The sequence below is a fragment of the Salmo salar genome, chromosome 22, assembly GCF_965601325.2.
Source record: "Salmo salar chromosome 22, fSalSal1, whole genome shotgun sequence".
Classification (NCBI taxonomy): domain Eukaryota; kingdom Metazoa; phylum Chordata; class Actinopteri; order Salmoniformes; family Salmonidae; genus Salmo; species Salmo salar.
Window position 1 is genome coordinate 21,445,047 of NC_138312.1, and position 20,505 is coordinate 21,465,551.

The 20,505-nt window shown below is 44.3% G+C and overlaps 1 protein-coding gene across 13 annotated transcripts in view; it reads left to right on the forward strand.

The window, feature by feature from the left end:
* Window positions 1-15,312, forward strand: part of LOC106583030 (membrane-associated guanylate kinase, WW and PDZ domain-containing protein 1) — a 205,866-nt gene extending 190,554 nt beyond the window's left edge. For 7 of the 13 annotated variants that reach the window (XM_014166771.3, XM_014166772.3, XM_014166773.3 and 4 more), the window contains 8 exons: window positions 2,077-2,269; window positions 3,434-3,736; window positions 5,502-5,705; window positions 8,803-8,896; window positions 9,001-9,094; window positions 9,644-9,787; window positions 10,543-10,681; window positions 13,521-15,312. In XM_014166771.3, coding sequence (XP_014022246.1) covers window positions 2,077-2,269; window positions 3,434-3,736; window positions 5,502-5,705; window positions 8,803-8,896; window positions 9,001-9,094; window positions 9,644-9,787; window positions 10,543-10,681; window positions 13,521-14,653 — 2,304 coding nt within the window. In that variant the 3' untranslated portion in view covers window positions 14,654-15,312. Of the gene's footprint in view, window positions 1-2,076; window positions 2,270-3,433; window positions 3,737-5,501; window positions 5,706-8,802; window positions 8,897-9,000; window positions 9,095-9,643; window positions 9,788-10,542; window positions 12,080-12,202; window positions 12,289-13,520 lie in introns of those variants that run through there. The other 6 variants (XM_014166779.3, XM_014166780.3, XM_014166774.3 and 3 more) reach the window with 4 other exon arrangements.
* The last annotated feature ends 5,193 nt before the right edge of the window (window positions 15,313-20,505 follow it).

The following is a 20,505-nucleotide window of genomic DNA, read 5'->3' on the forward strand; positions in this document are numbered from 1 at the left end:
ATATCACATTTACATGAGTATTCAGACGTTTTACTCAGTTAAGTATGACACTACAAGTTTGGCACATCTATATTTGGGGAGCTTCTCCCATTCTTCTCTGCAGATCCTCTCAAGCTCTGTCAGGTTGGATGGGGAGCGATGCTGCACAGGTCTCTCCAGAGATGTTCGATCGGGTTCAAGTCCGGGGTCTGGCTGGGCCACTCAAGGACATTCAGAGACTTGTACCGAAGCCACTCCTACATTGTCTTGGCTGTGTGCTTAGGGTCATTGTCCTGTTGGAAGGTGAACCTTCGCCCCAGTCTGAGGTCCTGAGCGCTCTGGAGCAGGTTTTCATCGAGGATCGCTCTGTACTTTGCTCTGTTCATCTTTCCCTTGATCCTGACTAGACTCCCAGTCCATGACGCTGAAAAACATAATGCTGCCACCACCATGCTTCACCATAGGGATGGTGCCAGGTTTCCTCCAGAAGTGATGATTGGCATTCAGGCCAAAGAGTTCAACCATTGGTATCATCAGAACAGAGAATCTTGTTTCTCATGGTCTGAGAGTCTTTAAGTGCCTTTTGGAAATTCCAAGCTGGCTGTCATGTGCCTTTTACTGAGGAGGGGCTTCCGTCTTGCCACTCTACCATAAAGGCCTGATTGGTGGAGTACTGTAGAGATGGTTGTCCTTCTGGAAGGTTCTACTATCTCCACAGAGGAACTCTAGAGCTATGTCAGAGTGACCATCGGGTTCTTTGTCAACTCCCTGACCAAGGCCCTTCTCCCCTGATTGCTCAGTTTGGCCGGGCGGACAGCTCTAGGAAGAGTCTTGGTGGTTCCAATCTTCTTCCATTTAAGAAGGATGGAGGCCATTGTGTTCTTGGGGACCTTCAATGCTGTATAACATTTTTAGTACCCTTCCCCAGATCTGTGCCTCGGAGCTCTACAGACAATTCCTTCGACCTCATGGCTTGGTTTTTGCTCTGACACCTACTGTCGACTGTGGGACCTTATATAGACAGGTGTGTGCTTTTCCAAATCATGTCCAATCAATTGAATTTAGCACAGGTGGACTCCAATCAAGTTGTAGAAACATCAAAAGGATGATCAATGGAAACAGGATGCACCTGAGCTCAATTTCGAGTCTCATAGCAAAGGGTCTGAATACTTATGTAAAGTGTATTTTCTTTATAACGTATAATTTTGCAAACATTTCTAAAAACCTGTTTTCGCTTTGTCATCATGGAGTATTGTGAGTAGATTGATGAGGGGGGAAAATAATTGAATCCATTTCAGAATAAGGCTATAACGTAACAAAATGTGGAACAAGGGAAGTGCTCTGAATACTTTCTGAATGCCCTGTATATCTATACTCTCTCAATAGGTATTTTAAATTCAGTTGAAAAATAATACACCTTTCAACAGATTCTAAGTATGTAGTTATTAGTCTTGGCTTGGACATTTATTAGGAGACTTCTCAGTTTATTATTACAAATATTTAGTATAGATTTTATATATTTTTAGCATCTTTGTGTGCCATATTTGACTGTTTAATTGATGGTTGTAAACTCCTCTGTTGGAGCCAGATGAGTCAACTAAAGCAGCAGTGTTGGTCTGCGTGTGGTGGTGGTTGAGGTCTCAGCTCTGTTCTGTTTCTCCACTTGCTCTTTCATCTCCTTGCTGCAGCTTCAATCAGAGAGAAGAATATCTATCCCGCCACTTCTTTTCCCTTTTAAAGAGGCCAAGTTGTTTGTTCTTGTGAGCTGGTCTATACAGCTTTTGAAGAAGGAAAATAATGACACACAAGAGATTTAGACCAGGCTGTGTAGCCAAGCGGAGAAAGAGGAGAGGAGACGTACTAGCCAGCTTTCTAGCTGGACCCGGGGCGTTAGTGCTGCTGGAAAGTGTTGTACTAAAATGATCTTACCTAAGAGGTAGAACATTCTTCAACAAACTTTAATATCTCATGTTGATGTTCTGTCACGGCGTGCTGTTGATTGATCAACAACCTCTTCTGTCCTCTCCTTTTCTTTAATTTTCTCCCCTCCTCCCACCGCCTCTTCTCCTCCCCTCTCCCCTCCTCTCCTCTCCTCAGATCTACATAGGGCACATAGTGAAGTACGGGGCGGCGGATGAGGACGGGCGCCTGCGTTCGGGGGATGAGCTCATCTGTGTGGACGGCACGGCGGTGGTGGGGAAGTCTCACCAGCTGGTGGTACAGCTGATGCAGCAGGCCGCCAAGCAGGGCCACGTCAACCTCACCGTGCGACGGAAGACCGGCTACGGCGGTAAGGGAACACAGCAGCTAGTTAAACACGGACACTAAGTTTTACTTACACTCTTATCCAGAGTGAACGCATTCAAACAACAGCTACGTGATATGAGCATCAGAAGTTATTTGTGTGACCTTGTCTTTCAACAGCAAGAGATGGAGAGCAATCCGTGGTAGCAGTGTTGGCTTTAATCAGACAATGTAATTTGATAGGTTGCCTGTCAGTAATTTTACCAGTAATTCTGTCTTCTCTGCACAATGCTTAATGATCATGGTAAAATCTTATGTAGAACAGAATTCGATAATCTGTCGCAGAATGTTCCTATTTAAAGTATAGCACAAACAGCAGATGAGCAGCAATCTGTGCAGTAGAACAATGAACAGCAGTCTGTGCAGTAGAACAATCAACAGCAGTCTGTGCGGTAGTACAATCAACAGCAGTCTATGCAGTAGTACAATCAACAGCAGTCTGTGCAGTAGTACAATCAACAGCAGTCTATGCAGTAGTACAATCAACAGCAGTCTATGCAGTAGTACAATCAACAGCAGTCTATGCAGTAGTACAATCAACAGCAGTCTATGCAGAAACGTCAGAGCAATCCACTGCTCCAGGATCCATTTTTTTCTTCATCAGAGCAGCGAAGGGCCCGAGGACAGGGCTGCTATTTGAAGGGTCGCCCCACTGCTCTTCAAAAGTCCATGGGTGTGTGGGGAAACATTTATCAGAGGCCCTCAACGCACCCAGCCTGGCTCTGCCCTTCAGCAGGATAAATAAAGTTCCTTAAACGTGATGAAGAGGGTCCCAACCTTCCCCCGCTCCCGTCACGCGCCTGCCTGCCAGCCACTGATGAGTGCCCAGACCGAGGGCATGATGGTTGTCAGAGGGATGATGCCCAGTATGAAGCACTGCCTCAATGCCAGGAAATGAGATGGGAAACCTCCGTTGTGATGCAATCAGGAAACCATATCTTTAGATGTTTTTGGGAGGAATAGATGAAAGTGTGGCTGTTAGAGCAGCGTGCTCCCTGTAGACCTGCTTCCTGCTACCAGTGTGATCATTACGTCAGGCTGAGTGGGTAGAGAGGAGCACCGGTGTCAATGTTGATTAGCAAAATATTTTATTTTAGTGTTATGAGCTGTGTGCTATCGCTGTAAAGTAGCTGTGTCAATTCCTCCTCAGGGTCTAAAGGGGAGGGCGAGGTGCCCCCGTCCCCAGCCTCGTCACACCACAGCAGCACACAGGCCCCCTCCCTGACCGAGGAGAAACGGACCCCCCAGGGCAGCCAGAACTCTCTCAACACTGTCAGCTCCGGCAGTGGCTCCACCAGCGGCATCGGCAGCGGGGGCGGTGGGGGCTCGGGTAGCACCGTGGTCAACACCGCCCTGCAGCCCTATGATGTGGAGATCCACCGCGGGGAGAACGAGGGCTTCGGATTTGTGATTGTCTCCTCTGTGTCCCGACCCGAGTCTGGCACCACCTTTGGTAACACCAGTCTTCTCTAACTTTCTGTACTTAAAAATAGGTACAGTAGCACATATGCATGTACTGTCCCCCCCCCCCCCCCCCCCCACACACACACACACACACACACACCACACACACACACACACACACACACACACACAAGGTTCCTCTCAATATACAGTAGAACATATCTTTTTTGTAACTAATCACTGTTTGACTACTGGGTACTGTCCCTCTACTTCTATGCAAATGAGTTTCTTAATAGGCCATATTTCTGGTGAATAGCTTTCATCCTCATTCTTCTAGCGAGTGGTGTTCCTCTTCTATTTTCTTTCATTTTGTCAAGCAGAGACACTGAAACCCAAAGAACTGTAATATTTATACTATCTTTCATAATTGATCACAAGTAAGAGCATGTTGCATAATAGCCTGTATAATTCAGATGCTCTTATTTAAATGGCTCCGATGAGCTGATTGCAGCAGTTATAATAATTAGTTAATAAGGGGAAGAGTGTTGTGATATTGGAAGTGGGATCATTTGTAGATGGATAGACCCTCTCCCACTGTCCTCCCGCTCTGCTTGTCCCTCAGCATGCCCCGTTGTCTGCTCTGGTGTCTTTCGCTGTGCGGGGGTATCCTGCCTATAACTGCTACAGAGAGATCTCGCTGCCACACTCTTTACCTACCTGACCTACCTGTCTCTCTGGGTTGGGTGTGCTGAAACACTGCTTAACTTAACTCTCGCTGGGCGTCAAACGATCAGGCAAAGCACATCTTCATGTACTGAAGTGGAAGGCGTTGGCAAGTTTGTACCATTTTGTTTATCTTCCAGGCTTCATATCAAAGAGGAGCACATTGGTTATTGATCAATAGTGTAGAGATATTACATTTGATCTGTATGGATCCCAATTACTCTGACACAGATATATCTATCCATCCTCTCTTAGCTCGTTAAACAAACACATCCTTCTGCTGTGAACCCAAGAAAACTTCTAGTTGGTACAGAACTCAATGAGTTGAGCTCCACAGATTTGTTCTTGACTGGAGTTACTGACAGCAGAGGGAGGAAACAGACTGATTAGTCTTTGTAGTTCCATGAATGAAGAAGAGGAATAGAGATGGAGAGGGAATGATATGTGCTATATTTCTCTGTAATGATCGAGAGGCATTCTCTAGCAGGGTAGAAGCCTTTGTGCCGCTGAGGATTATGGGTAGGAGAGGACCTGAGGGTACTAGCGAAGAAGTTGTCTGTGTTGTCTGTACGTTTGTAATCTAGGCTGCAGCTGCAGGTGTCTGTCTTATCAGAGCTGAAGGTTGACATATTTTCCTGATTATTAGGTTTCAGCTGTACAAGGGATGTCAGGAGAGATTCACTAATGCAAATAGAAGAACGTGTCCTTTGGAGCAGCGCTAGTACATTCTGTTGACAGAGCGAGATGGTCAGTGACACCTTGAGTATTTAGTACGTGGTCCTAATTAATTTGAATGCAGTACATATAGAGTATGTAAAGGCATTCCCTCTCACTTGGCCAATGCTTTCCATTTCTCACGGGCAGATTTCCAGGCACAGTCTGTTGGCACTTGGCTTGGTGGCTTTGGTGAATTAACACTTAACCTTCTGTCTTCCTTTCTCTCTCTTCTCCTCTTCCTCCTCTGTCCCTTTTTCTTCTTCTTCTTCTTCTTCTTCTTCTTCTCTCTCTCTCTTTCTCTCTCTTTTCAAACAATACCCCCACCACCAACAATGTCACATCACAAACACTATGAATCACACAAACGCAAAAAGCTGGAAATGCATGTGTGGCCATGCCCCACAAAATAGGTCGTATTATTGAGGGGAGCCCTGCGGACCGCTGTGGGAAGCTGAAGGTGGGAGACCGTATCCTGGCCGTCAACGGCTGCTCCATCACCAACAAGTCCCACTCGGACATCGTCAACCTGATCAAGGAGGCTGGGAACACAGTCACGCTAAGAATCATTCCCGGAGACGGTAAGACAGAACCCTGTTCCTGGAGAGCCTGTATGTTTTCTTTTCAACCCTAATCTAGAACAACTAGTTGTACTAATTAGCTGGTTGGTTCTAAGTGGGGTTGGGGCGACAACCTACAGGAGGGTTACGGTAGCTCTCCAGGAACAGGGTTGGGCAGATCTAGACCTAAGACTGTAGATCTCAGCAGCTGGGATCAACCTGCGTCATAGGAATATTTGGCATTACATCAGTTATGTAAAACGTATTGCATTGGAATGTACAGTATACACCTTTTGCTAAAACAAAGCCTATCTCAGTACATCACCGTCACAGCGTTTTTACATTTCGAGTGCTCTAGTTAGTGTGATCACCCCCGCAATGTTGACAGAGCTGGATGGGAGGGAACTTTCTAGTGCAGTCGTGCATTTCACATTCTCCTGAAACATTCAAGAGTAATTCAGCTGTCAGAGGCTGTAACGGTGTGTGCGTTTGTGTGTGTGTCTTTCTTGGGGCTAAGAGCTCTTGTTACACTGCACTGACAGATCACCCTGGCATGCTGTTTGATTAAGTGAGAGAGATGCAGGGAGAACGCCAGTGTAAACACTAGTCTTTGTCAACCTGCATGTTGGAGAAATTGTCCATGTTGCTGCTGTTTGGTCTGTTTTTACGGATGAAAGCCTTTTTCTGAAGAGACAGATGATTATACTGAGCCACAATTGTTTTGAGAGAAAGGCTGGGAAGGGGGTGGGGGGGGAGGGAGGAAGGGAGGGAAAGCGCAATGGAAAGAGGAAAGTGGGAGAGAAGGAGTACGGGATGAGAGATGCAGAGATTGAGGGAGGAAAAGAGAGGGAGGGAGTGTGTGAGGAGGGAACCTCGTCTGCAGGCAGTTGACACCAAGGGTTGGAACCGAAATTATTTACCAATCGTTTCATTCTGAACCGAACCACAAATGTTGTTGTTCTGTTCTACCCACCAAAATAAAGTTCTGAACCAGTTCGACCCCAAAAAAGTACTGGTTTACATCGTTCCTTTTTTAACCCGTGAAATCAAGTTTTTTTTACACTGAGCTCATTAAATTACTTCACCAATCAGTGAATATAGAGCAGGCAAGCTAGTTGTTTACATGAGTAATGGACAGACAAGTGTAGCCTATGGCACAAGATGCGACTGCAATTTTACTGGTGGGGAGAGAGCGAGAGAGAGTTGAGGAGCAGGCTTGAATCGCTGGGCATCTTGTTATGACATCCATTATCTGTATTAGGCCCACAGAATTATACCTAGTAGGAGCAGCTTTTATGAAGGAACTTCGAATGTCCTTTGAGCTAGCTAACTAACAAGCTTGAGCTAGTAAGTGAACAGGATTGTGTGTGCAGAGCAGCATCAGAATTTAAAACACGTCTTACCTTTTTTGTAGTTAATAAATCCAATGTTAAACTTGATAACTAGGCGTATAGTATCCTAAACGAGCATTGAAAAAGTAATTCCATTCTTCTGTAGCTAATAAAAAAATATTTCCCTATCCTTTAACACTTCTTACATCAGAACAGTAGCTTCAGAGAGGGGAAGGGCAGGTAGCCTACACATGTGCATACACACTGGCAAAGATTTTCAGCTTGCAGGTTCTCTAATATGTTTCTGGGTGGCAGAGTGAAGGCGTTGTATAGGTGCATTGTTGTCTTTTTTTGTGGGACTAGAAAAAATGACAGGAACGTAAAATAACATTACTAACCGGTTTCAATGCTTTTAAAATAACGGTTCTGTTCCGGAACAGTGTTGATCACTTTCATTCTCGGTTCCGTTTCTGTTCCGTAATTCTTTTACAGTTTTTAGTTCTGTTCCTTGAAACGGTTCCAACCCCTGGTTGACACCGGCGTAGAGTGGAGGAGGGAGAAGGTCTATTTTAAGACATTGGGATTCATGGACAGAGACAGCACTCATCAAACACCGGGTCTCCCCAGCAATGTGACTACCCAGCTGGCTGGAATTAAACCCACTTGGCCCGACCTCAGCTCGGCCTCCACCTTGATTGGCTGGCCGGCCCAATGTCTCCTGGGTCGTGGGCGGAATGGAGAGTTAAGCCAATGGGATCCAAGAGGACTAGTGTGGGAGTGATGGATATATGAAACTGGAGTTGAGCACAGCCGGTGGGGCTGGGATTAGTCAGTGCAGTGTAACAACTAGTTATTAGAAACAAATGAGGGGGTGTTTGGAGTAAGGAGAAGGTTGTACGGTTATTATGTGTTTATTTAAGGGTTACGGTCAAGCATAGGTCATTGATTACACAAATGATGCCATATGATGTGATTAGATGAAAGCCAGGAGTAAAGCACTTCCTCCGGTCCAGGCTTCCATATATCCCTGTTTGAATAAATTCTATGTAAAAAATGTAATGGCCCTGCTACTCTATAGCTATCGGGCGTCCGGCATTGCCATCAGCCAACCATCAGCCGTTGAGGAAATGCTTCCTTTGAAATCAATGAAAGCTGCTTCACTGCTCGGGTTGCGTCACTTCCAATGGCAGCGTCCATGCTCAAGAATCGGCGAGATTCAATTCTTGATGGCTGTCGCGCTCGTTCGTTCTATCTTGTGAATTGAAATAATGAGAAATAAAGTTAATTTTGGTTGCATATGGCCTCGACTATACACCACTGGTTATTTCACTAAGATTTATGAAGTCAAGAAGCTACTGCTCCTAGCAAGCTAGCTACATTAAATAGCTAGGTTCACAATGTAAACAAAAGCAACTTGTGTAATTAGAGGATCATTATGTACAACGACTAGCAGCAATTTAATGTGTACTTGTGAAAAACTGGACCAAAGCTATTGGACTTACGCATCATGAATGAATATGGTACTGTACAGTAGGGGAAAATAGAATGAAGATGCTCTCAAAACTACACGCTCTGTGTAGCAGGTAGAACGTCACATTTACACGACGCTGATGGCAAAGCAACGCAATGCTTATAGTGGAGCTGAAGTGTTAGAATGGCTTACGAAGGGTAGTGCAGCTGCTCTTGGTTCATTTTTCTCCCTTTGTATTTTGCATGGTTCAGTCTTCAGGCCCCTGACTCCCCTGCCCTCGTTCTCTCTCCTTCTCGCTCCCTCTCTCTCTCATCAGAGTCCTCCAATGCATCACTGCTGACCAACGCTGAGAAGATCGCCACTATAACAACTACTCACACAGCCCAACAACAGGCTACACCTGAGCCCAGGTGAGAGGGATTCTGGGATACATGTATGTAGGACCTAATTGCTTAACATGTATGCCTATTAGCAAAGATTTGTAACCAATATTTTGTCATCTTTCTCATTCCAGAAACAACACCAAACCAAAACAGGAGTCCTCTTTTGAGTTCAAATCTCCCCAGGCCCCTCCTCCCCCTGCCCCAACAACACAACCTCCAGCCCAGGTATGGATCTGTCCAGCTTTGCCAAGGCCCGCCTGTCCCCAACTCGCAGCCTGCTGGCCGACTGTATTTTAAAACACCAGGAAATCATGATTTTAACTTTCTTGCGGTCAATTTGCAGTCTACAAATGATTCGTAATTATGTTCCAGCCCCCCGACCATCCTCTCAAGTACAAAATCGTCCCATGGCTGAATCTAGTGGACGATCCCTGCCCTACAGCAATGTGTTCCCTCTAAGTGTTTGTCACACTAGGGAGATGCTTAATTCTGATATCATATTGATTAGTTCCTGAACAGAGCAGGGAGGGAGGGTGTTGAGTCTGTGTCCTTGGCAGTGCCCTTGTAGTGTCTGTGGCTCTGTGTGCCCTCTCTGCCTGCCTCAAACCGCCCCATAGTCCAATCCATCTATTATTCATTTCACCCACCACCACTCTCGAACTCCGATCAAATAGGTGTGACTTTCCTTAAGGTGGCATTCGTCCCCACACTGAAATATGAGCCATCCACAGACAGCCGCACAAGTCTAGCCACCGCTGAATGTTTTTTCCTCAGGATGCTGGCTTCTACTCGGTGGACCTGGAGAGGGAGAACAAAGGTTTTGGGTTCAGCCTGAGAGGAGGTCATGAGTACAACATGGACCTGTATGTGCTGAGACTAGCCGAGGACGGCGCAGCTGTACGCAATGGCAAGATGAAGGTATGTATGACCCCCATAGAAATCTAAGGTTGATCATATTAATTCCACTCATGTAATGCTGAACACCTAATACAAAATGAAAACACAAGTTTACCATTCCCCTGAGTCCTACAGAGTCAATGAATGGGTTAATTGATTTTCCTTTATTATTTGTGAGTATGTGATATATGTAAATAACATTGAATGTTAGCGAGGGCATCTGTGTGTCACTGTTCTGAGCAGGGCTTGTTAGATGAGGTATTAATAGGCCCAGGTTCTGTGAGGCGGAGAGAGGTGTCAGTAGGAGACCCATTTCTGTACAAGTGGAATTCCCCCGACGGAGAGAACACTGACAGAAAACTTGAGGCACAGAGGGAAGGAAAGAGAATTAGAACAGCATTCTCCCTCTTTCTGTCTCTGCCTGCAGGAGGCAAACCTACAGTTCTTTGACACAATTTATTTTCCTTTTGTACCATTGTGGATTTATAGAAAGTATGCCTTCACAGCAGTCAGAGTAGTTGTTCTTTACGTTTTAACTATAATCTAACCTTTCTCCCTCTGGCACTTCTTATGTTCCCCACTGTTGCCTTTTTCATCCTTTTTGTTCCCTCCTGCCTTTTTCCTCCCCTGTTCACCCCCTCTGCCCTTCTCTCCTCCTCCTCTTGTCCCTTTCCTCCCTGTCCTTAACACTCTGTCCCCATCTTTGTCTCACCCCACTACCTTCCACTCTTCTCCTCTCCCTCCTCCAATGTCTCCCTCTCTCCTTTCTCTTTCAGGTGGGAGATGAGATCCTGGAGATAAACGGTGAGAGTACCAAGGGCATGAAGCACGCCCGTGCCATCGAACTGATTAAAAACGGCGGCCGCCACGCCCGCCTAGTCCTCAAGCGGGGCGACGGCTCGGTGCCTGAATATGGTGGGTCAATCTACGAAAACATTCCCTTTTCCCCCGTCTTCACCCCCTGAGCGCACACACACACTCCCCGTGGGGGAGGGGCGGGTTGGGTATACGAGAGGACGCCTGTCTCCTCTCCTGTCCTGCTATGTCCTGTGCTGTGCTTTGGGCCTTCCACTGACATCCACTGTCCACTGGGTGTGTCTGGTTTTGCTCCCTTCGGGTCTGGGTCAACTGCTGTCACCTTTTAACCTTTTGCTGTGTGTCACTGAGCGGGGCGCGGCTTGTGGAGCAGGGCTTTCTGGGACGCCCCAAGGATGATAGTGGTCTATGTAACCCCTTGGAAAAAGAGGGTCACATGGAAAGAAAGAAAAACAATGAAAGAACTGTGAGGAGAGAAAAGAAATCTAAAAAGATGAGTGTTTCTACATGTGGATATATACAGTATGTTTATTGAGTCCTTGCTGAATTATATTTTTAGTGTAAAAAAATAACTTGATCTATTGTATCCCGTGTTAAACTGGGAAATGCTCTCTGGTTGGATTCCATCTCCAACCTTTAATATGACGTAATGAACATATTTCTGGTATTTATTGAAGGTGAATGTAAGCTACTGAGTTTAGCACTTCAGTCGAGACTGTCTTGAAATGAGAGCATTCTAATACTTTCTACCATTTCAATGGGAAATTCACAATACTTTGACATATTCACAAATCCATGGATTTATTCTCACCTACTGTGTAACTGTCATTGGAAAACTGTGATTCTGGAGACTCCGCTCATTCCTAACAATTCAACTCAATTCAGCTCCACTACAGACATTTTTGTAACTAAAAAAAGAAACATTTTTACAAGTATTTTTGTTCATGTACAGAGCCATGAATCAACCCACATATTCATCTCGAAAGTATATTGCTGCATGAAGTTGTCGAAGTTGAAATCCAAATGTTTATTTAATTTTTTGTCAATTTTCCATAATATTTATGGTATATTTCATTTAAATTGTATTGATCTGTTAATTGATAGTCACAATTCATCTTATTGCATTTTTGATTTTCGAAAATATTGTCCTTTTATTCATATATTTTGTTGCGCCGAGAATATGCTATGTCTTTCCTGCACCAATAAGACATCTCTGTGAGGTTGTATATTCTAAACATTTTTTTGTACTTTTAGTTTCCACTCTTTGACATTTATTTTCTGTTGGCAATGTAAACGGCTTCATACTGTGTTGTGTGTGCATCTCGCTGTCACTATGGGGTTGGTGTCACTTCTGTGTGTGTGTGTGTGTGTGTGTGTGGTGTGTGTGGTGTGCTCGGTTCCAGGACTTTTCACTCAAGGATGGGGTTATTTCCTGGACTGTCTCTTTCTCTGAATGATTAAATGTTCAAATAAACACCTTTTCCATTGAAAAATAAACACAGACAATAATTCTTATTTCTTCTGCCTATTGTTTTAGTAATCTAAACCCTTTGCCTCTTTCTCTTTTTCTCTTTTTTATCTACCTTTCCTTTTGTTTCGCTGGGCTCTTCCTTCCTTCAGAGATGGTTGCTCCCCATCTCACCGCATGTATGAGATCCTCTAATGACAAGCTGGGAGATCCTAGTTCCTACCAAAATCAGACCATGGTTTGTAGCTGTCCTCTCCATCTCTCTCCTCCGATCTCTCTCTCTCCGGTCTCTCTCTTTCTCTCTCTCTCTCTCTGTGTGCTGTGGCCTCAACTCACCCGTACTGTGCCTCTGCTCTCCATGCATAAGAATCCATTCACCCAGAATGCATTGCCAATACCGCCGCCGCTGTTGTCATGCTGACCAGTAGGAATGGATTCATACATCCCACCTTTCGCATTCAACCTCTGGGCATGGCGTGTTCACTGCTGACATGGCGTCCCCAACGCATCCGTTTGATTCATGTCACGTTGGTTTGGTGGTTGTGGGATATTGGTAAAGTTTTTGTCTTTCCTAGACATTTTCTCAACCAATCAGTCAATCAATCCCTCCTCTATCGCTGTTCCTCTCTTCTCTTCAAGCTATTTACTATTTAGCTGTCTAGTTAGTATCTGTGGTTAGTCCGTTAACGAACATAGCATTGGAGATAAAACTAGATCCAAGTAGAGTTACTAAGACTTTTAGAAGCTGTCTTGTGACACATTGATTACCATCCATGTGGTTTATTCAAAGATCGGGTGAGGTGGTTAGAGTCCGCTAAGAACCAATAGCACTGCAGTCATGTAATGACGATCAATAGTCTCTTATCTCCTTGATTAGTCCCTAAAACCATTCCGTACACCACCTTTATCCATGGTGCTGAGCCAACTACCTGCATTCTTTATGGAGTACAATCTGTGAAACTAATTTACAACCACAATGTTGTTCCGAAACCAATCACGCTCATACATTATTTACATCATTACTCAATTCAAAAACTCATCTTGGTTTTGTTAGTTGCATTAAATATTGATCTCACATCGAAGGCATTGCCTGAGCATGAACGAGTGATGTCAAGCTATCTCAATCAGCATCAACACCATGCAGCACGCAGCATTTTAACCACCGTTACCGTTGGTCCCCTTCAGCTCCTTTAAGCCGAACTGTTCCACCAGTCCTCGTACAGTACGTTGCTGCTTTTGGCTCATACATAGTAATACTAATAACTCACCATCAGTTGTGGCTGTGCATCCAAATGGAGAATTGATATAGCCGTGTTTGTTTGCTGACATTAACATTAGAATTGGCAGTATTACAAATAATGTCTGCAGCCTGGTTATTGGTCACAATAGCTGATCTAGTCTAGTCAGGGAGTCTGTGAGAGCAATGTGTTTCATCCAGCAACCTGTGTTGTATGTCATGTTCTATTCCAGACCCCAGCATCGACGGTGCCGGCCCAGCCGCAGGGGTACAAAACGCTTCGGAAGTGAGCACCCTGCCCTACAACAATGCACCATCGGACACTAACGCACGAGTCCCTCACAAACCATCACAGAGCAAGGACAAGAAGGGCCACCACCATTCCAAACACCGATCCCCGGAAAAGAAGAGCAAGAGCCAGGGAGGGGCGTCTGGGGAGACAAGGGCATCCAAGCAGTCCAAGAAAAAAGTTGACAAGACCCAGAGGTCTGGCGGGGATAGCCACGGCACTCGTCACCGAGGACACCGCTCCCCGGATAAGGGCCGTAGCCGGGCCCGCAGCGCAGAGAACACCCTAGACAGTAGACACAGCCAAGGGCACCACAACACCAACCGCTCTCCCTACAGGTCCACTCACCGCAATCGGTCCCCCTATGGCCACCGGTCCCCCTACCGCTCCCCCCACCGCTCACACCACCACTCCCCCACCCGCTACCGCCATACCCAATCCTCAGACCCCTACCGGCAGCCCTCCCTAGACAGGCAAAGACGCAGAGAGCCAGAGAGGCCCAACGGGGAGATGGCACCAGTGCTGAGGAAGCCTCCTGGCCCTGTGCCCAGCCCCTTCCTGGATGAGAGCCTCCTACAGCAGCCCCCAGCCCTGGACCGGCTCAACAGGGAGGCCACGCTACTGAGGGAGTCCAGTGAGGAGCACCTGTTTGGGGAGGACAGCCTTCTGCTGAGGGCCTCCAACCTGGAGCGTGACTACAGAGGAGACAGCCTGTTATCTGCTGCTGCCCGTGGCCAGAGAGGGGAGATCCTTCCCAGGGTCCAGACCCCTGAGTCAGACAGCGCCTACAAGAGGTACAGCTCACTGCTGAGGGGCCGCTCACCTGAGAGGGTGGAGAGAGAGCCGCGCTACGCCCCCAGGGATGAGTCCCCAGACCCCCACCATAGAGCCCGTAGCCTGGGCCGAGACATTTCACCTGTCAGAAGCTTCAGAGAACCAGAGGAGGAGGAAGCGGCAGCACCCAGACTGAAGGAGTACTACAGCACACTTAAGTCTAATGCCAGCCGTGCTTCCAAAGCTCTCCCGGAGCCCAAGCGGAAGGCCCATAAAGATGGCACCAAAGACCTGAACATCTGATGGGTCATCTGCTGTAACACAACCAGCCTCCCCTCCAACCTCCCCACAGCAACAAAGTTCCCCCTCACCACTCAGCTCTACTCTTCACACAGCAGAACACACCTGGACCTTGGATGAACCAAATGTATTGATTATATGACATTCCTGCTTTCCTACTAGACAGTGATTCCAAAACCTATCAACCTTTTCTGTTTGTTGGATTTTTTGGGGGGTCGTTAGTTGGTTAAGCATTGTATATTTATCAGAATTTTGCAGAAAATGTAAAACCGAAAAAAACAATGATGTGCCTAACAGTTATGTTAATGAGTGTATTTTTCTTTTGTTTTTGTTTGATATGAGACGAGTGTTTTCTCAGCCAAAAGTGGTATGTACTTTTCCACTGAGCCCAAGGAGGCAGGCATTACACAGCCCCAGTGACTAGTGCCACTGACACAGATGCTGTGCATGTCTTTACGGTTTCAATGTCTTCTCTTTTCTTTCTCTCCCCCAGTGCCACTGTTTTTAGACATTTGACCAGACTATAGCACAAGCCTGCATTTGTTTGTATATTTTTGGACAGTGTGCAGTATGTGTACATTCAGAGGTGATCATTTTAAACAAATGAAGGGGAGAATAAAGTTAAACTATGATGTTAACATTAAAATAATATATCAAACATATCATCTTCTGTTTTGGTATAATTGTATTACAATGAATCAGTGGAAATGTGGAACATTTTAGATGTGAGTCTTGCATCTTATTACTACTTCATGACATTACCAGTGTGTAATGTTGCCAATATCCCAAGAGATAACAAAATGGTAGATTAATAATATAATACTTCAAAACAAAGTAAAGTGTTAATTTGGATCTGTCTGTTTTATAAACCAATGTGGTTCTTTGCTGTCTGTTCTTAAAATGAGAGAGGAAGAAAGCTGTGTCCTCAGATGTCGAGACGATGACAGGAGCCAGTGGATGGGGACACCAAGGTCATGTTCTCTTACTCCCAGACCACAGACAGAAAGTGATGCAGACAGAGGCCACTCAGAGGTTTTCCTTTAATGAACCTATCAGCTGTCAGCTTCTGGCCGGGCAGGTTGACGATGGAATTATGTTAGATATAACTTATTGAAAACTTGTTCATGGCCTGGTGCATAAAGTTGTCTCATAATGAAAATGTCTATTTTGAAGATGTGCTTAGATAAGCCTTAGAATATTGTCTGAATTGCAAATCATTTCAGTCAATTATCCTTTTACTTTTTAATAACTAGGCTTAATCTGGGTCTGTTTAACTACATGGCAAGATACATTTTAGGAACATGCCAGTTTCTTATAAGATTTCTTTCAACTTTATTTTTAATCACCTGTAAAAAAAAATATTGTCACTTTGATGCTTAAAAAGCATATCTACGTACCATGACAGTATTCAATCAGATAATTGCACCCACACAGCCTCTGTCATTAATCACTATTAATACAATATTTTTTGCCAATTTATGTGCATATTTGGATATTTAGAGTTCATATAATATTCACAACATTGTTTAAATTTAAGGACATTCAATTGCCTGCTTAGCCTGAAGGCATTTAGAGATTTGGTTACGGAAATATTATGATAATGAGTGTGTAATGAATTTGTGATGAAACAATCACATTTTCCAGAGGCCTCCAGCTAGTCCTGTAAACTTGTTTAATGAGGGACACATTCCCACAGGTGGGCTCCATATAGAATGTCCAACTGTTGAAGTTGAGTTGTGGAATGTCTCTGTGCGGACAACAGTATTCTCTAATATTAATGATGTCATCAGTGTGTGAAGTTCCTGGGGCTTCTGAAGGTCTCCTCTCATTAGTAAATAACGCAGGGCTTTACTGCATGTGAACACCACGGATCAATGTTTAAAGATTCAATTCATGTTTTTGTCAAGCCAAATATTTCTCCCAGCTATATATTAAAATGATTTGTAATGTCAGGTAGCACATTGAGGTCAATGTGAGTTTTTTTTTGCTGAAATGAATAGAGACACAAGGATGCCTACAGCACATGAGCAATTCTTCCAATAAACAGTCAAGGAGCAATTCGTCCCATAGCAGAAAGGAAGAGGCAAAGCTAGAGGGTTTACTTTGCCATAAATCTGTACAAAAATTGAGATAAAAATGGAAATAAAATCTTGATAAATAAGGCCTGTCAAATCAAACTGTATTTGTCACATGCGCCGAATACAAGTGTAGACCTTACCGTGAAATGCGTACTTATAAGCCCTAAGCCAACCGTGCAGTTGGAGAAGAGTTAAGAAAATATTTAGCAAATAAACTAAGGTAAAAAAAAAAAAGTAACACAATAAAATAACAAGAACGAGGCTACAGTTGAAGTTGGAAGTTTACTTACACGTAGGTTGGAGTCGTTAAAACTCGTTTTTCAGCCACTCCACCAATTTCTTGATAACAAACTATAGTTTTGGCAAGTCGGTTAGGAAATCTACTTTGTGCATGACGCAAGTCATTTTTCCAACAATTGTTTACAGACAGATTATTTAACTTATAATTCACTTCATCACAATTCCAGTGGGTCAGAAGTTTACATACACCAAGTTGACTGTGCCTTTAAACAACTTGGAAAATTCCAGAAAAGGATGTCATGGTTTTAGAAGCTTCTGATAGGCTAACTGACATCATTTGAGTCAATTGGAGGTGTACCTGTGGATGTATTTCAAGGCCTACCTTCAAACACAGTACCTCTTTGCTTGACATCATGGGAAAAGCAAAAGAAATCAGTCAAGTCCTCAGAAAAAAAATTGTAGACCTCCACAAGTCTGGTTCATTCATGGAAGCAATTTCCAAACGCCTGAAGGTACCACATTCATCTGTACAAACAATAGTACGCAAGTATAAACACCATGGCACCACACAGCCGTCATACTGCTCAGGAAGGATACGCGTTCTATCTCCTAGAGATGAACGCACTTTGGTACGAAAAGTGCAAATCAATCCCAGAATAAAGGCTAAGGACCTTGTGAAGATGCTGGAGGAAACAGGTACAAAAGTATCTATAGCCACAGTAAAATGAGTCCTATATCGTCATAACCTGAAAGACTGCTCAACAAGGAAGAAGCTACTGCTCCAAAACCGGCATAAAAAAAGCCAGACTACGGTTTGCAACTGCACATGGGGACAAAGATCGTACTTTTTGGAGAAATGTCCTCTGGTCTGATGAAACAAAAATAGAACTGTTTGGCCATAATGACCATTGTTATGTTTGGAGGTAAAAGGGGAGGCTTGCAAGCCGAAGAACACCATCCCAACCGTGAAGCACGGGGGTGGCAGCATCATGTTGTGGGGGTGCTGTGCTGCAGGAGGGACTGGTGCACAAAACAAAATAGATGGCATCATGAGGATGGAAAATTATGTGGATATATGGAAGTAACATTTCAAGACATCAGCCAGAATCTTGGTCGCAAATGGGTCTTCCAAATGGACAATGACCCCAAGCATGCTTCCAAAGTTGTGGCAAAATGGCTTAAGGACAACAAAGTCAAGGTATTGGAGTGGCCATCACAAAGCCCTGACCTTAATCCTATAGAAAATTGGTGGGCAGAACTGAAAAAGTGTGTGCGAGCAAGGAGGCCTACAAACCTAACTCAGTTAGACCAGCTCTGTCAGGAGGAATGGGCCAAAATTCACCCAACTTATAGTGGGAAGCTTGTGGAAGGCTACCCAAAAAGTTAAACAATTTAAAGACAATGCTCCCAAATACTAATTGGGTGTATGTAAACTTATGACCCACTGGGAATGTGATGAAAGAAATAAAAGCTGAAATAAATAATTCTCTCTACTATTATTCTGACATTTCACATTCTCAAAATAAAGTTGTGATCCTAACTGACCTAAGACAGGGAATTTTTACTAGGATTAAATGTCAGGAATTGTGAAAAACTGAGTTTAAATGTATTTGGCTAAGGTGTATGTAAACTTCCGACTTCAACTGTGTATACAGGGGGTACCGGTATCGAGTCAATGTGCGGGGGTACAGGATAGTCACTATGCATGAATGAATATGGAAATAAAATCTAAATCGATTTCATTCTACATACAGGTTTTAATGCAGTTCTGTTTCCGAATTTATCATTTTCTGTGTTAGTGTAATTTTCTTGCAATTAACAGAATGTCTAATATTTCTCCCAGCTATATATTACAATGATTCGTAATGTCAGGTAGCACATTGAGGTCAATGTGAGTTTTTTAGCCAGCTGAAATGAATAGAGACACAAGGATGCCTACAGCACATGAGCAATTCTTCCAATAAACAGTGAAGGAGCAATTCTTCCCATAGCAGAAAGGAAGAGGCAAAGCTAGAGGGTTTACTTTGCCATAAATCTGTCCACTTAAAGCATGTGATGAGTTTTTGTATGGGGGGCAATGAGAGAGTTGAATTTAGTCGAGATAAAAATGAATTGCTATTTTGATACGTGACGCTTTGATATAAAATAACTTTTGTAATGCTTAGGATGTTGCTAGTGTACTGATATAAATGTGATGCACATGACATCACAGCAACTTTGAGAAAAGAGTTGTCCCTGTTGAGATTTGAGAGTCTATGCATAGCTTCTCACTCTTTCGGTTGACATTAACATCCCTCATCGAATATTCAAAATAGTGTTCAAATAACGGGATGTATCCACCAATCCAAAGAAGGGAATAGGTGGGAGCTTGCAAGCCCGCCATTCTGCTCTGTGGACAACGAATCCCATTGTTAGTGTGGACACACAAGCATCTTGTCATTGTATCCAGTATCTATGTTCATATGGTGAAGGAGCATTTCTTCCCATAGCCAGTGAAGGGGAATCAGGACCTAAATAATGGATCCAATCCAGTCTCCAGCGCCAAAACACTCTTCCCTCTCTCTCTCTCCCTGAGCCTACATCAAATATAGAATCAGAGCAATGAATGGTGACAATTCATCATGGATGAGGAAGAGGAGGTAATGAAATCTGTAATAACGACACCGCAGCAGCAGCAGCCCAGAATCAGATTCAGGGCTCCAGTTCAGGGGCTCGGTGACCTTACCGCCTCTCTCTCTATCCTGTCGCCATGGAAACACGGATGGTTCCGTCCTGTCAACCTGACTGGAGCAAAGATGACAGCCATGTTCTGTTTGAGGCAGACATGCAGGCATTTTTTGGACAAAATAATTCAGTAGATTTTTGGCCAAACGTAGGCCTGTGGGTGTGTGGGTTTATATTTAGTTTTGTTTTGATTTGATTTGACTGTGTGTGTGTGTGTGTGTGTGTGTGTGTGTGTGTGTGTGTGGTGTGTGTGTGTGTGTGTGTGTGTGTGTGTGTGTGTGTGTGTGTGTGTGTGTGTTTATTTTCATGCCAATTGTCGTTTGTAACATGTTACACCGGTAAGTCTGCAGGCAAGAGGAAATGTAAAAGGGATAGACAAATTGTTGCCTTGTCAGGTTAATGCCTTGAATACCTGTACATTACTGTCCTGTCATCGTCTAAATTCTTCTTCAGATCTGATACCTTTGCACTTGACCCCAAAAAAACGATCTGGGTCAGATGGTTTAGACCCTTTCTTCAAGGTTGCTACCCCTACCATTGCCAAGCCTATGTCCAACCTTTTTAACCTGTCTCTCCTTTCTGGGGAGGTTCCCATTGCTTGGAAGGCAGCCACGGTTGGTCCTCTATTTAAAGGGGGAGATCAAGCTGATCCTAGCTGTTATAGGCCTATTTCTATTTTGTCCTGTTTATCAAAAGTGTTGGAAAAAAAGGGGAAATAATCAACTGACTATGTTTCTTGATGTCTATAGTATTCTCTTGGGTATGCAATCGGGTTTCCGCTCAGGTTATGGATGTGTAACTGCAACGTTAACG